This window comes from Gossypium arboreum, chromosome 9 (assembly GCF_025698485.1).
Source record: "Gossypium arboreum isolate Shixiya-1 chromosome 9, ASM2569848v2, whole genome shotgun sequence".
Lineage (NCBI taxonomy): Eukaryota > Viridiplantae > Streptophyta > Magnoliopsida > Malvales > Malvaceae > Gossypium > Gossypium arboreum.
Window position 1 is genome coordinate 86,395,697 of NC_069078.1, and position 16,300 is coordinate 86,411,996.

At 35.2% G+C, this 16,300-nt stretch overlaps 2 protein-coding genes across 11 annotated transcripts; both read left to right on the forward strand.

The window, feature by feature from the left end:
• The first annotated feature begins 381 nt into the window (after positions 1-381).
• Positions 382-7,407, forward strand: LOC108456687 (protein TIME FOR COFFEE-like). 10 transcript variants are annotated; one of them, XM_017755273.2, is made up of 12 exons: positions 382-922; positions 1,020-1,523; positions 1,640-1,827; positions 1,927-2,239; positions 2,339-2,807; positions 2,897-2,957; positions 3,054-3,146; positions 3,228-3,501; positions 3,625-3,691; positions 3,814-3,883; positions 3,975-4,346; positions 4,475-7,407. In XM_017755273.2, the coding sequence occupies exons 1-12, from the start codon at positions 817-819 to the stop codon at positions 6,833-6,835; spliced, it is 4,878 nt and encodes a 1,625-aa protein (XP_017610762.1). In that variant the 5' UTR covers positions 382-816; the 3' UTR covers positions 6,836-7,407. The 10 variants fall into 10 exon arrangements, with proteins under 10 accessions (XP_017610762.1, XP_017610758.1, XP_017610760.1 ...); XM_017755269.2 differs by having other exon boundaries at positions 383-922; positions 1,924-2,239; XM_017755271.2 differs by having other exon boundaries at positions 383-922; positions 1,924-2,239; positions 3,817-3,883.
• A 5,472-nt stretch (positions 7,408-12,879) lies between these two features.
• LOC108455019 (uncharacterized) lies at positions 12,880-14,082 on the forward strand. Its single transcript, XM_017753644.1, has one exon. It carries the CDS (start codon positions 12,880-12,882, stop codon positions 14,080-14,082), a length of 1,203 nt encoding a protein of 400 aa, XP_017609133.1.
• The last annotated feature ends 2,218 nt before the right edge of the window (positions 14,083-16,300 follow it).

The window sequence follows — 16,300 nt, forward strand, 5'->3', positions numbered from 1 at the left end:
TGATATTTTTAAACGTGTTGTTGGTCAAATATTTTAAAAATCCCTGTACCATGAGTTTTTGATGAATTTAGTCAATCATTTTCTTGAAATATGGTTTGTTAAATAATTTGACCTGATTTATTTTAATATTTTTGTATGGCTAGATAAAGTTAATTGGAGAACTAAAAACATATATTTCAAAAACCAGAGATAAAAATGATCAATTATAATAAAAATGGTTAATCCATAAAAAAACCCATTATCCAAGGACTTTGAATTAAATTCATCCTTTTTGTTATTTATCGTTACTAAATCGGTAGTGAGTGACAAGAAACTCGGGGAGCTCGAGAAAGGAAGAAAACCGACACGTGGCAGTATAATGAGAGAAAAAGGTGACGACTTTGTGGTGACCACTAATCCAACAGTTCAGATCTTGCCATCTCGGTTTAAGTCAATAATAACCGTCGGATCGAGAGAGGATGAACAGTTTGGATTCGAGCATGATTGCAGTCAGGGATCGTGGCCGTCCATTAGGGTTAGTAGTGGGTTTCGTTGAGTAATAAAATATAGCGAAAAGATGATGATGAGATTAGAACATTAAAAAAAAAGTGGAAAGAGAGAGAGAGAGAGAGAGAGAGAGAAATAAGAGAAAGCTAAGATCTTTGATAACTATAGTGAATCGGTTTTCTCACCGGAGATAGTCGCCGGAGCTTCTTTCCGGTGAATTATGGTATATTTTGCCGTCTGACTGACGAGTGTCATGCAATCAGTCTTGTTTCTTTAATAATTAGTGGTTTATTTAATTTATTATCAGCAAGACGAGTTAATTTTACAGAGATGGATAGAACCAGAGAAGCGAGGAGAGTCAGTATGGCGTCCGCCGCCACGACCAATGGCCTTTCACGGCGGCGTCATAGGACTAGCTCTCTCAGAGACTCCCCAGGTTATTTTGAAATCAGATCTGGCTTTTCATTTATTCTTCTTCTCTAACGATGTCGTTTTAGTGATTTCCTGATTTTGTTTTTTTTTTTGGATTGCAGAGGAAGACGGACCGGTGGAGACGCATGAAACGGCGCGTTTAAGGGATCGAAAGAAGGACAGAGATAGGGAACGAGAAAGATATAGAGAAAGGGAAAGAGATCGGTTGAGTAGAACCAGTAAGAGAAGAAGAGGCGATAGATTGATGAGTAATAGAGGAGATGGAGGTGATGGTACTTCTGAAGAAAGCGTAAACGATGATGAAGATGACGACGACGAAGACAGCGGCGGAACCGGCGGTGTTGGTTCTGTTCGGACGGTTTCGCCGAACATCATCGCCGGGTCTTTGTCGATGTCTAATCATCATCACCATAACCATCATCACCACCAGCTGCAGCAACATCAGCAGCATCAACATCGAAAGAGTTTTCCACCGCCGGTGAAAGTTATTAGAACAACACCATCGGCGGGGATGACTGCCAGTATGACAACGAGTACGTCTACATGGAAACCGGCCGATGAAATGATTGGCGTATCGGTGCCCAGAAAAGCTCGGTCAGGTAGAGGTGGAAGAGATTAACGAAATTCTGGTTTTTTTTTCTCATTTTTTGTTCTGTATTTTTGTTCTTTTCAATTACTGATTTCTTGTATTTTCTCCCCTTTTTAATCTTCTCTTTTGTAGCTACTAAAAGGTCTCATGAATGGGCATCAAGCGGCGGCGGCGGCGGCGTTGGTGTTTTAGGCGGTGAACAAATTCACCGTCAAGCTTCAACTTCGCCGGTAAGGACAGGTGTAACCGGGGCGTTGACGTCACCATCTCCTGCTCCGGCCTCTCCATCTTCTTCCAGTGCTTCTATGAGGAAGAAGATGGTCAGTTTTCTCATTAAAATCTTCCTCTTAATTCTTTTGTTTTCTGGGGTTTCGCTTATGTTCAATTCAGTGACAAAGGTTTTGTTTTTGATGTAGAAGCCTAATGCTAACGGAACAAAGCAAAGGCCACCGAAGTCGTCGTCGAAATCTTCGTCTTCAGCTCAGGAGGAGATTGAGATCGAGATTGCTGAGGTTTTATATGGTATGATGAGACAGCCACAAGTCCCATCTAAGCAAGAAATAATCGGGAACGATTCGGCCAAATTTGATTCAAGAGAAGTTAATAAACCCAATAATGACTCTAAATCAGTCGTCTCTTCGCCGATCTCCATCTCCCCATCAACTCTTCCTCAATCATCCTCTATTTTGCCTTCAAATTCTAGCTCCTCTGCTACTCCTATGTCTGCAATTGGTTCGTAACCTTCAGCTTTAGAAGGAAACGCAAGCCTTTTTTTGCCTTTTTGAGCAATTGACTAACTGATATTGATTTGGGTGTATATTTATTTTGCAGCTCCAAAGAGGAAAAGACCAAGACCGGTGAAGTATGAGGATGAGAATACGACTACAACGACACCTCCACCTCCTATTTTCCCTCCTAGACATAGTTCCATTTCATCTACTACAACTAAGGTTGAAATTGATCAACCAGCTAAAGTTGAAGCAACTTCTCCCAATTTGGAGAAAAATTCAGGACCCGTGGCTGAAAATGATAGCGGTGCTTGCGATTTGATGAGTTCTTCAAAAGCTGGACCAGTTTCATCAGAGTTGGTTCAAGCGGAACCAGTGAAAGAAGAGAAGAATAATTTGGCACTGGATTCTAAGCCTTCGACTGAAGAATCTGAGAGTAGAGATATCGGTATCGGTAATAAAGAAGAGTCTCAATCGCCAAAGAAGGAATCTTTATCATCTCCTGCTGATAATCCTTCTTCCGCTGGTCTGCCATTGGATGACGAGCGTGAGAAATCGACAGTGACAAAAGCGTGAGCATTATCCCCTTTTACCCATTTCTTCTTTTTTTTTTCTTTTTGAAGGTTCGGAAAATTTCTTATTTGGAAATTTCGTGTTTCAGGAATTCAACAGTTTGTGAGAATGAGAGTCAGCGGGAAGAGAAGTTCCAGATAGATCTGATGGTGTGGATCCTGTTTTTATTAAAAGATCCAAGCGTTTTCTCCCCCTTCAATTATTGACTATGCATTTCCTTTTTTTTTTTTTTTTTTGGTGTTTAGGCACCTCCTCCATCTAGATCATCTCCAGAAAGGGAAGGTGAGACTGATGTTGGGGCTTCAGATCCTAAGCCAGTGGCCGCAGATGTGGAATTGGTGAGTCACCTAGCTTTCACCTATCTTTTGGTATGGTGTTGCATAAAAAATTGAAGGTTTTTCGCTTGTTTGCATGTGCAGGAGATGAAGTCTTTGGTGAATGAAGATGACAAAAGAATGAAAATTGGGAAGGGAGATGTGAATGTGGAAGTTGAGGATAACAATAAGAAGGCCCAACCTAGTGCTGAAGAAGCTGATTCGCAGAAGCCTGTTGTAAATAAAGAAAGGAATCTTGATCTCCAGCTTGATTTGGAGAAATCTGACAGAGATAGTGGTTCAGGTAGTGTTAGTGGGAACAAGCTCAACCACCATGTTCAAAAGCTACATCATCAACATCCTAGTGTAGAGAAAACTGGTAAAATTGACTTTATTTTTTTTAAAGAAAAAATTTTCCCTTCTTTTTCTCTCTGGGAAAATTTCCCTCTCCTTTTGTTGCTAATCTAGAGGTTTTTTTTTTTTTCCTCTTTGGCCTTTTCAGCACATTCTGGTTCTTTACCTTTGCCGATGTCAATTGCTAGCTGGCCTGGTGGACTTCCTCCAATGGGGTATAGCTGGGTTGATTTGATATTGGTTTTCTACTATTCTGGCATTTATAGATCCAAATAAGTGGTTTAGATGTTATAATGGAGAGGATGGGGCATGAATTTTTTTTTCTTTTTTTCCTTAGCAGATACATGGCTCCTCTACAAGGTGTTGTATCCATGGAGGGGAGCGCTGTGTCTTCAGCTGCTATCCAGGCATGTCGCTGTGTTTTTTTATGTTCGTAGCTCTTGATTTCTTATTTTTATTTATTTTACTAATTTATCTTGAAATTTTGGACTTTTTCAGCCTCCACATTTGCTTTTTTCTCAACCGAGGCCAAAGAGATGTGCAACCCATTGCTACATTGCACGGAATATTCACAAGCACCAGCAAATGATGAAGATGAATGCTTTCTGGCCGGCAGCACCTGGTTCAGCTTCACTGTATGGCCCAAAGGCTTGTAATCTAAATGTTGTACCGCCTTCAGAATTGCATGGAAACATTCCTGGGAGAGGTGTGAATTCTGTGCAAGAGAAGGGGCAGGGTCTTGCAATTTTTCCTGGTCATGTGTGCAAAGATAAAAGTTCTACGGCTGCTAACAACATGGTGGATGCCGCACAGAGAAAGCAAATAATGCTCCAGCAAGCTCTACCCCCAGGAGCACCCAATAATATCATGGTAGGCTTTTGGCCAGAAAAAAAAAGGCCTCTTTTTTCTTGTCTAATTTTTATGCAGTGTCGTTATAATTGCACAATTATATCTCAACTGTCCTTTTGAAAATTTTCTTGTTGGTTATTCAATTTCAGCAAGGCCCTGCTTTTATTTTCCCATTGAACCAGCAGGCTGCTGCAGCATCTGTCCGACCTGGGTATGTGAAATCTCCTCCTGCTGCTTGTAGCACAGCTGCATCGAGTACATCTAACTCTGCCTTACTAAGTGCCACCCCAGCTGGTGCAACTGCAGCCCCGGCATTTAGCTTCAACTACCCAAATATCACAGGCAATGAAACTCAATACTTGGCAATTCTGCAGAATAATCCCTATCCATTTCCAATTCCTGCACATGTTGGGGCGCCACCTGCTTATCGTGGGAATCATGCTCAACCTATGCCTTTTATTCATGGATCTTTCTATTCTTCCTCTCAAATGCTTCACCCTTCACAGCTTCAACAACAGCAGCAGCAACAGCCACCCACACAGTTTCAACAAAGCCAACAAGGTCATCAGAACACTAGCATGTCCAGTGGTTCATCCTCCTCCCAGAAGAATTTGCAGAACCAGCAGCAGAGGTCACATGGAGGTGATGTCAGTAGTGGCAGTGGAAACTCTCAAGTGTTTCATGCCTCTAAAAAGGATTCACCTCATCCCTTACAACTACGGCAACAGCAGCAACAGCCGAGTCAGAATGATTCTCATCAAGCTAGGCAACTTGATGGTGAATCAGATGGCAAAGATGGCCCATCAACTGCTACTGATAGCAGAGTATCTCGTTCAAATATGAATATCTATGGTCAGAATTTTGCTATGCCTGTACAGCCTTCAAACTTTGCTTTGATGACCGCTGCTTCAATGAATTCTGGTGGTAATTATGGGGAAAAGAAGCAACAGACACAGCAGCAGTCACAACAGCTAGGCTCAAAGGCTGGAGTCGAGCCTCTTGCATCTCAAGCTTTTGCAATGTCATTTTCATCTCCTAATGGTACTACTGCTCCTGGCCTTGGTATTTCTTCCCTAGCACCGAGTCATGCAATTCTTCAGAGCCATCCAGGAAGTACAAGGCAAGGCTATCAGCATATTATGGCTGCTCAACATAAGAAGGATAATTATCATGCTTATGAAGAAGGGAAGCGTGGAACTCATGATGCATCCAATGTGCAAGAAGAAAAGAAGGCAGGAAAAAGTTCAGGCACCGCTGGGCAGTCCATTGCCTTCTCCAGGCCAAATATGCCTGATTCAAGTGATTCCACTCTTGCAGGCAAAAATGTCATCGATAGTTCTATCTGTACGCTTGGCTCTGCTCCTGCTCGAACTTCAGGGCCTGTTATGCCCGCTTCAATCGGTAGTGTTAATGTTGCTAATGCGCAGCAGCAACTTCAGCGGAATCAACAGCAGCAGCTCCAATTCGGGACTGCTTCTGCTCCTCGGAGTAAGACACCAGCAACAAGTAATGGAAGTGCTTACCCTGATCACTTTCACTCTTCATCTATAGCTGCCAAGTTTTCGAATGTGCTGTCTGCATATCCTCAAAATCTAATACAAAGCAGCAGCAGTCCTGCTCAGTCTCCTCAATGGAAGAATTCTGTGAGGACAACTAGCTCTCAAGTTCCTTCTCAATCTCTACCATCAACTTCATCCCTCAAGAATATTTCCCAGCAACAAGGTCGGCCACAGCAAAGCCCCACACAGATTTCTTTTGCTGCTAATCCTAAATCACCACAAGGTCAACAGCCTCTTAGTAGCACTCCTTCCCCTTCTCCAATGATGGTTGGCTCTCCCACAACTTCGCTCTCCAGGAGTGCTGGTGGTAGCCCAAGGACAACAGGTTCCTCTTCCACCAGCAACAAAGGTGGCCAAGCATCTGGTTTATCATCCCAACAAGCTAAGAACTCACCGACTGTGCCTAGTCAGAAGTCATCTCCTATTGGTGGGAGTAATGTGCCATCTGTCCTGGGAAACCCTCACATAAGTTCATCTTCAAATATGGGAGCCAAGCCTCAAGTGGCACTACCGCATCAGCAACATCAAAAGCATGCACTTCATCAAGGGCAGCTGTTCTTCCCAAATGCTTACATGCAGGCTCAAGCTCAACATTCACCAAGTTCGACAACACCTGCAACAACAGCAAGTGCATATTATGTTCAAAGACAACAGCAGACTCTACCTCTGGGTTCATCAACAACTTCATCAACTTCGATGTTATCGTTGTGTTCTCCGGTTACTCTTGCCAACAGCGGCACCACCGACCCTGCAAAAGCTGTAGCAGCTGCTGTGGCAAGCAACATGAAAGGTGGGTTGGCATCCCAGGGACTTATCAATCCTGCACAATTTGCTTCTCCACAATCCACTGGAAAGTCACATCAGCTGGTACCAGGCTTCCCATGTGTTCATGCTGTCCCTTCGGCTGTTCAGGTAAAACCAGCAGAACAGAAACAACCTGCTGGTGAGTAAAATTCTCCCCTTTTTTGCTTCAATATTGCTTCCCCCGTATAGTGAACAAGAAGAAGGAGGTACGGAATGAAAACGGAATCAATGATATCGGGGGGACCGAATCATGAAAGATAAACTGGTTTCTTGCCCAGAAAGGACAGCAGCAGCCAAAACAGGAGGATATGAATGAAGCTATATTATATATAATGTGGCTTAGAACTCACTCAACCCACAATTTTGCAAAGTGATGGGGGAAAGTTTTTCTTTGTGGAATGTGCTTACTCTGTATCCACCAAACATGTAGACTTTTGTTTATAATCTTTGACATGGTTGATCCCTGATATGCATTTTGTAATTAAATTTGATTGGTTTGATGGGGCAGATGATGGAGGATTAAAAAAAAAAGAAAAAGAAAGGAAAGGTTGCCAAAATATTTTGTAGGGCAAAGAAAAAAAAGATGGTAGGGGGGATGTGGAAAAGCAGACAACTTTTCCATCTTTTGGGGCTGTATTGTAGGGGTTCTTTTTTCTTTCTTTCTTTTATTGTTTGAAATTTCCAGAAAAGAAATCAGTAAACAAATCTTTGGAACATAATGATGCTAAACTGAATGGTGTATATATGTGACACATATTAAAGATCACATATTTTTGTCTCCTTTTTGATTATTATGTAAAACATGCCACTTAGGCCTTAGCTTTGATTCCATCCCTTTTGGTTTGTTCTTTTACTGTCCTCTTAATTGATAAAATTGAAAGCAAAGAGAGATGATGATTTGGTGAAAAGGAGCTGTGGATAGGATGATATTTGTTGTGGGAGGATGGGATGAGGTGGCTAAACTTAAGCCTGCCACTTACCACCATCAAAAGCAAATCGACTTTGTATTATTTTTGAAGTGTGGGGCCCATTCCCATTTCTCTTTTTTCTTTGACAAACAAAATCAGATTGTTTTGAGTTTGCCTTGTGATGCCCACCTCTTTACTTAATTATTTTAATAAATATTTCCGGATTTATAATCTTCAACATTCTCTCCACTACTTCCACGTCACCTTAATGCACACTTAACTATAATCATCATTTAATTATTACCAAATTGACGTGGTTTTTTGTGGTTTCCAAAATTGCCCTCCGCCTCTTTATGGCGGGCCCTTGAAACCAGAAGAAAAGTAGCTACTTCCTTACCTGTAAGGATGACTTTTCATGATGCTCTTCTTCACACGTGTTCAGATTCCTTTCCTTTTTCTCCTTTACTTGTCAACCCATTTTTAACCAAGTTATAATTCTATATAAATCTAATTTTACCATTTCAACTGTTTTTAATTTGCATTTAACTTCCGTATGGGGTCTTGTTGTCTCCAATACCTCTGCTGCTGAAAGGCTTTATTTCAATTTTTAATTTCCCATTTTATTATCTTTATTAAATGATATTGTGTTTCAATAAAAAAATATTCCTTTTAAAAGCTGTTAAATATATGCTTATAATTAATCATTACATACTGCTGGACTTAAACATAACATCTTAAAGTTTTCAAAATTATTAGTATCACAAATGTAATAAAATAAATTATATAACATGTGATCAAGGTATTTCATGATGTGGGAATGGGGCCACTTCCCAAAAAGAACAAATAAATCAAATGGCTTTAATATAACATTAACTTAATCCATCATTTCACTATATTTATGTGGACAGTTGCAACTAGGTGAATGTATTCACAGGTCGCTTTATTATAGGAATTTTATTAAATTAATTCTTTTATTTAAATTAATATTAATATAATACATGTAGTGAAAAAATTAAATTATAATATAAAATATAATATAATTTAAATATATAAATAATTGATATGTTAAAAATCTTAATATTTGATACAATCGACAGTGTATTTTTATTTGATAAATAGTTCTAAAAATAGTCATGTCTCTTTTTGTTTAAAATTTTACTATACTCCAATAAAACAACACTTGTCAATCTTTTGACCCTATTTGTAGGGTTTAAAAATTTTACTGACAGCATACCAAATATTTTTTTATATGAAAATGGTTAAAATTGACGTTTATTTCAAGAAGTGGTAAAACTTTTATCAGACATTTAGATGATTTGATTCAAATAATGTAATTGATAAAACAAACCATATTAAAATGTTTAAAATATATAAAAACATCATATATATATATATATCAAATTATAATTAACATATTAAAATGGTTTAATCCTCTATTTTTTATACTCTTTGAATTTTAAAATTTAATCTCTCTATTTTATTTTTAGGATAGCCCATTTATTTGTCTTAACATCATTAATGGATTTTTCTTAAATTTTCGTTAAATTTTTATTTTAATTGATAATAAGTATTCAAATTTAACATAAATTAATTACCAATGTTACTAATTTGATTTTATTTTTAAATCAAACAAGTATAAGAGTTAATTTTTAAAATCAAAAGTAGAGATACTAAATTAAAAAAATGAAAAGTACACATACCGGGGACAAAAATAAACCTATTAAAATAAAAATAAATAATATTAATTGCAGGATGAACTCAAAACTAGAGGAAGAAAATATTTGTTGTTTTTGGAAAAGGGTCCTACAAAAAGGAATCATTAAATGGAAAAGAGTGATTGGGCGGAAAAAAGAACCAAGTAAACGAGTGCCCCCCAAATTATTATTTTTAATCAAAGCCTCTTTCACATTCGTGACACGTGTCTGTTATAGAATAGCTAAAACATCCGATTTTATTTTAATTTATTTTTGGTCAATTATAAATCAGAATTTGAAATTAAATCAAGTTTTTTTTTTGGTCGGCTTTTTTACTAAAATATTACGAAAATAATAATATTTTATTAAAATAAGGGTAAAATATTTAGTATACTTTTAGACTCCATAAATATGATTAGAATGTTGACAAGTGTCTTATAAAAATATAATAAAATATTTAAAACAAGAAGACATATGGCAATTTTTAAAATTGTTTGTCAAATAAAAAGATACAACTAGTGTATCAAATATTAACCGTAGTTTTAAAAAACTGACATATGTCATTTTTAAAAATAATTATATTGATAATTTATTATATCCTTATAGAATATTTGTCAACCCCGATCATTCTTGTGGAGTTTAAAGACTTCACAGATAATGTAACAAATATTTTCTCAAAAATAATATGTTTTGAATAGTACTTTGAATTTTTATATTTTAATATCCAAATGGTTATTATTGATTGCGAAATTAGATTCCAAGGTGATAAAGATTTTTTATCTTATCAAATTGATATCTAACCTGCCAAGAACCCAAATCGTCAGGTTTAATATTCTCAAACCACTATCGGTAGAGATAATTTAATGTTAAATTTACTAAAAAAACTGTTCATTTCATATTATATTGATAAATAATTTTAACGCATATTATTTAAAATTTTATAATATTTAAGTAAAAGAATATTGTTTTGTCCCTATATCGATGATGGCTAGATAATATGTTGATTTAGGGGTGGCACAAATCTTTGAAACCGATAGTTTTGAATTGCCTTGAGCTATTGGGACAATTATTTTATTAAAAAAATTGGGTTTCGGATTGATTTTTCAATTAGAATTTTCAGAGTCGATTCTTTATGTAAAAATTGTCTTGCTTGCCTCCATATCTTTAAGAAAGCAACCTCCTTTTACTGCTATAACTATTTTTTTATGTATTTTAAATTTTAAATTTTATAATGATTTATAAAATGTTTTTTTTAATTTTATGTATTTCTTTATAATTCTTTTAGCTTTACAGAAAATTTTATAATAATTATTTAATTTAATTTTGTAAAATTAAATTTATTTTTGAGACAGATGGGAAAGTTGTTTCATAGTCAAAGGACAAAACAAAAGTTCTTAATAGAACTAAAATCAATGTGCGAAAATATACGGCAAATTATATATATTTATTCAATTATAAAAAAATTATTTTAGATATTTAAAATAAAAAAATTATAATTTAAATATTCACATTATATAATTTATTCATTTTGACCGTTTTCATTAAAAACTTTAATAAAAATATGACATAACATTTTTTTTGACACGAGAATCAATCATTATTAACCAAAATAAACCATCTTGTTATTTTCTCGGTTTGGGTTCCGAACCATCCCAGCAGTCGCTGACCTAGCCCCGTCCTAAGTTGTCTCCTCCCAATCGACTCAACCGCTGCTTCCCCGCTCTGCTCAGTTATCCAATTCCTGTATTTTCAAGTGACTTGTTGTTTTCGAGATACAACTCTGTCAAAGCTTCTAGATTACCTAAACTAGAAGGAATTGCTCCTTCAAGCTTGTTGTTTTCAAGTCCTTTAGAGGGAGACCAGATATTCCATATTGGGTGGTATCTCCCCACCTAGTTGGTTGTTTTGCAGCCTTAAAAATCCAAGTATAGGCATGTGACCAAAATTTGATCGAAAAAGGTATCCTCTCCCTCTTGATGATTAGCATCCAAATACATGACTAAAATGAATGTTAGATTGTTTATGGAAGCTGGAATTTCCCCACACAAAAGATTCTTTGAAAGATCAAGCTCTTTCAAGAGCTGCAATTCTCCAATATGACCAATGAGGGAATTGGCATGAAGGTAAATGCGTAAGGTTTGTCAAGTTAATATGACCAATGAGGGAATTGGCACGAAGGTAAATGCATGAGGTTTGTCAAGTTCAAGAACGAAGCAGGAATACTACCAGTGAATCTATTTGAATGAAAAAGTAAAGCATTGACATTTTAAGACAACCAAGGGTAGGAGGAAGAGACCCAGATAATCTTTTCTCATGCAACTGAAGTTCTTCAAGTTTTAAAAGCTCGCCAATGCTTTCCGGCACTGACCCTCTCTAGGCCCGGCCTTGGGGTTGTTTGAGAGTACAGCTATCGAGGGCCCAAGGCTGGAAGGGCCCAAAAGGCTATTTTTTTCAGCTTTTAATGTCGGAATTTTTTTTTTTAGATTTTTCATCATAAATGTTTCATCTCCTAGGCCCCCAAAATTTTTAATTTTTATTGTATTATATTTTATAACTTTTTTAAAAGGGAACCAATTTTTGTTTCGTCTAAGGTCAAAAAATATCAAGAATGGGCTTGACTCTCTCATCTTGTTTCCATAAAGATAAAGTTTTTTGAGGTTCTTGAGATGACCAATGGATAAGCAGAGTGGCGAAGTTGCTGCTGGGTCAACTGAGAGGACATGTGTTAAAAAAAAGTATTGTCAGAGTTTTGTTAGAATTTTTAACTTAAGTGGTCAAAATAAACGAACGATATAATGTGAGTGTCTAAATTATAAACTTTTTTATTTTGAATGCTGATAAATTTTAATAGTTAAATGATTATATGTATAGATTACTCAACAAGGTGTATAAATAACTAATATTAAAGAAAAATAATTTATAATTTCATGTCTTTTTAAATTTGTTGGGAAACATTTGTTTCAATTTTTGTAGTGAATTTAATATATTATATTTTTAAATTTGTTTTATATAATAAAATAATTTTTAAAAAATTAATACGAGTTAGGTCAAGTTAGGCTTAGGTTTAGCATGTATAATCTAAGTCGAGCTTGGGAAAAAAGTTAAGCTCGTTTTTTGGGCCAAGTCAAGCTTGGTCCTAAATTTTGGGACACAGTCCGAACTCGACCCATGAAAAACTCTACCCATATTAAGTAATTTTAAAACTTAATTATAATTATAGTTAATAATTATAGTTTTACCAATTAAAAGTTTTAATCTTTACCTATATTAAGTAATTTTAAAGTTCTCAATTAATATAGTGCAAAAAGAGCAAGACAATAAATGAAAACAATAGGCAAATAAGGTAAATTTTGTCATAAATGGAAACAAACAAGAAATGGATGATTATTGAGAATTAAACACCATTCAATGTAATATATTACATTTAAGGAATTAAACATTTAATTATAAAATAAAATATTGATATTTATTAATCAATAATTTCAATAATTGTAAAACTCCTATATAAACTTCAAAGAAGAAATGGTTTAGTTGCACCCCCTCAAAAGTAAAATAAAACCCTAAAAAATTGTTAAAGAATTAAGTGATGATGGTGATGGAGCATAGCTTTTGGTTATCCATAATGTTTATGGTTGCATTAGGTGTAGCACATTCGGCAGATTCAACCCTTCGATTTGGGATGCTGCCTAAAGGCGTGCTTATTCCTTCATTTGGATCTAGTACACATTCAACTGTTTCACTAATGACATCGATATCTTCATTACTTTCAAAGAGTTCAAATTCTAGGATTCTACCTACAGGTGTGCCTATTCCTCCGTCAGGACCTAGTGGAAGTACATTAGATCCACCTCCTCCATCGTCAATATTGACATCTTCATCACTTTTGAAAAGTTCAAATTTCAAGATTCTACCTATAGGTGTTCCTATTCCTCCGTCGGGACCTAGTGGAAGTACATCAGATCCGCCACCTCCATCGTCAATATCGAAATTTTCATCACTTTTGAAGAGTTCAAATTTCAAGATTCTACCTACAGGTGTGCATATTCCTCCGTCAGGACCTAATGAAAGTACATCAGATCTGCCACCTCCATCGTCAATAACGACATCTTCATCACTTGTGAAGAGTTTAAATTTCAAGATTCTACCTACAGGTGTGGCTATTCCTCTGTCGGGACCTAGTGGAAGTACATCAGATCCGCCACCTCCACCGTCAATATCGACATCTTCATCACTTTTGAAGAGTTCAAATTTTAGGATTATACCTACAGGTGTGGTTATTCCTCCGTCGGGACCTAGTGGAAGTACATCAGATCCACCTCCTCCACCGTCAGTATCGACATCTTCATCACTTTTGAAGAGTTCAAATTTCAGGATTCTACCTACAGGTGTGCCTATTCCTCCGCCGGGACCTAGTGGAAGTACATCAGATCCACCTCATCCACCGTCAGTATCGACATCTTCATCACTTTTGAAGAGTTCAAATTTTAGGATTCTATCTACAGGTGTGCCTATTCCTCCATCAGGACCTAGTGGAAGTACATCAGATCCACCTCCTCCACCGTTAATATTGACATCACTTTTAAAGAGTTCAAATTTCAAGATTCTATCTACTGGTGTGCCTATTCCTCCGTCAAGACCTAGTGAAAGTACATCATATCCACCTCCTCCATTGTTAATATCAACATCTTTATCAATTTCAAAAAGTTTGAACTTCGGGATGCTGCCTAAAAGTCCTCCGTCAGGACCTAGTGGACATACATTGGATCCACCTCCTCCACCAACAAAAATGTAATGAACTTTAACTACTCATTTAAATATTAAATGTCAAGTATTTCTATTTGATGTAGAACTTGTTTGTACAATAAAAGCATAATATATATGTGCTTATGGTCAGCGTTCATTTTTTTTTACGCTTGCATACACATACACACATAATTTTATAATAACAAATTTAATCCTCAACTTTTACATATTATATTGATTTAGTCATAATTTTAGAAAAAAATATATTTTATATATTTCTTTGAATTTTTAGAATTAGGAACAGATTGAGAACATTTGTAAATTTTGAGGATTAATTTTTTAAAATTATGATTACATCGATATAATATGTAAAAGTTGGTGGCTAAATTTGTTATTATACCGATTTTTTAATTACTACGACAGCTACCGTTTGTGATGTTAACGAGAGTGACAAAAATGAGTGATCTATATAACGTGAATGGTTAAATTGTAAACTTTTTATTTTTTGTGCCTAAAAGGAAAATTGTTAATAATTGGATGACTATCTAAGTAGTAAATCCAAAGAAATCCAAAGAAATAATATTTACCTATATTAAGTAATTCAATTAATATTGTAAAAAAGAGCAATATAATAATAATAATAAGGCAAAATAGGGTAAATTTGGTCATAAGTAGAATGAAACAAGAAATGGATGATTATTGAGAATTAAACACCATTGAATGTAATATATATTACATGTAATTTAAGGAAATCAAACATTTAGTAATAAAACAAAATATTTATATTTATTACTCAATAAATTAATTAATTGTAGAACTCCTATATAAACCTCAAGAATAAATGGTTTATTTGTATCCTTTCAAAGTAAAAAAAAAAAAACCCTAAAAATTGTTAAAGAATAGAGTGATGACGGTGATGCAGCATATGTTTTGGTTATCCATAATCTTTATGGTTGCTTTAGGTTTAGGGCATTTGACCAGTGCAACCCTTCGATTCGGGATGTTGTGTAATGAACCGAAAGTTACGGTATCGGAAATTGAGTCTTGAGTACTGTTCCCGTGAAATTTATTCATGAATATTTATTAGAAATATTTATGAATTATAGTTGAATGGTTATTTAGTGTTTAATTAAGTGAAGTAGCTTGAATTTAGTTTAAAGGATTAAATTGCATAAGGAATAAAAGTTTAATTATAGATTAAAGAAGTAAAAGGGACTAATCTAGCAATTAGACCCTAAGTGCCATGTGTGTGAATGTATGATATAACATGTGTAATAGTTGGTATATATGTGTAATAGCTATAAGATATTTTATGTTATAGCTATTACACATGTTAATTTATATTTTTATAGGTTAATAATAATATAATATAGTATAATGAATAAATAATAATGAGTAAAGAAACATAGAAAGAGTTACAGAGAGCAAACGTGAGAAAGAAAGAAGGAAAGAAAGAAAGAAAAGAAAAGGGAAATTTGAGGATTAAGGCCCTAAAGTTTAATTGGTAAGTTGTTTTAGCTCATTTTCTTATGATTTTTATGTTTATGGATGCCTAATTCAAAGTTCTACATGTATGAGGTTAAAATGAAGAAAAATAGAAAATTTTTAGATATTGATTTAGTTGAATAAATTGAGGTTTTATGGGTTAAATTGATAGGAATTGAAGTTAGAAGTGAAAATTGAGTGATTTATTAAAAGAATTCTAAGTTAGGTTTAAATAGGGATTAAGTTGAATAGAGCTCAAAATTTATGTTTTATAATGAATTTTATGAGTTAGAAATTGTTAATGAGTTGATTAAAGAGAATATGAAGCTTAAGTTAAAGAAAAAGATTAGTAATGGAAAAAGGACGAAATTGGAATTTTTGTAAAAGTTTGATAGAAAGTGAAAATGTGTTTTATGAATTAGTATATTGATGAATTTTAATTGTATGATTGTTAGTAGCAAACGTAGCACGGATACGTCATCAAAGAAGGAAAAGAGAAAGTGAACGAAGATATCGATTAAATTCGATAAATAGTGGTTTGTATTTCTATAAACCGAGCTTAATCGTTATTGCTATATTTGATATTTATATTGTATGAAAATGTGAATGAGGTAAGTATTTTTACCATATTGAAATGAATGTGATTTTGAATACCCTATTAATAGTGTCGGGCTAGTCGGATATAGTTGACATGTCATAGGAATTGGAAGTATTGGGATATTCCGACATTGAGTCGATGAGACACTATGTGTCGACTACTGTTAAAGTTCCGGATTTGTTCC

Coding starts and splice junctions, on each gene's coding strand:
- LOC108456687 (XM_017755269.2), top strand. CDS start 817: ATGGATAGAACCAGAGAAGCGAGGAGAGTCAGTATGGCGTCCGCCGCC. Junction 2,240..2,338: donor TACTCCTATGTCTGCAATTG/GTTCGTAACCTT, acceptor TTTATTTTGCAG/CTCCAAAGAGGAAAAGACCA. Junction 2,808..2,896: donor AAATCGACAGTGACAAAAGC/GTGAGCATTATC, acceptor TTCGTGTTTCAG/GAATTCAACAGTTTGTGAGA.
- LOC108455019 (XM_017753644.1), top strand. CDS start 12,880: ATGGTGATGGAGCATAGCTTTTGGTTATCCATAATGTTTATGGTTGCA.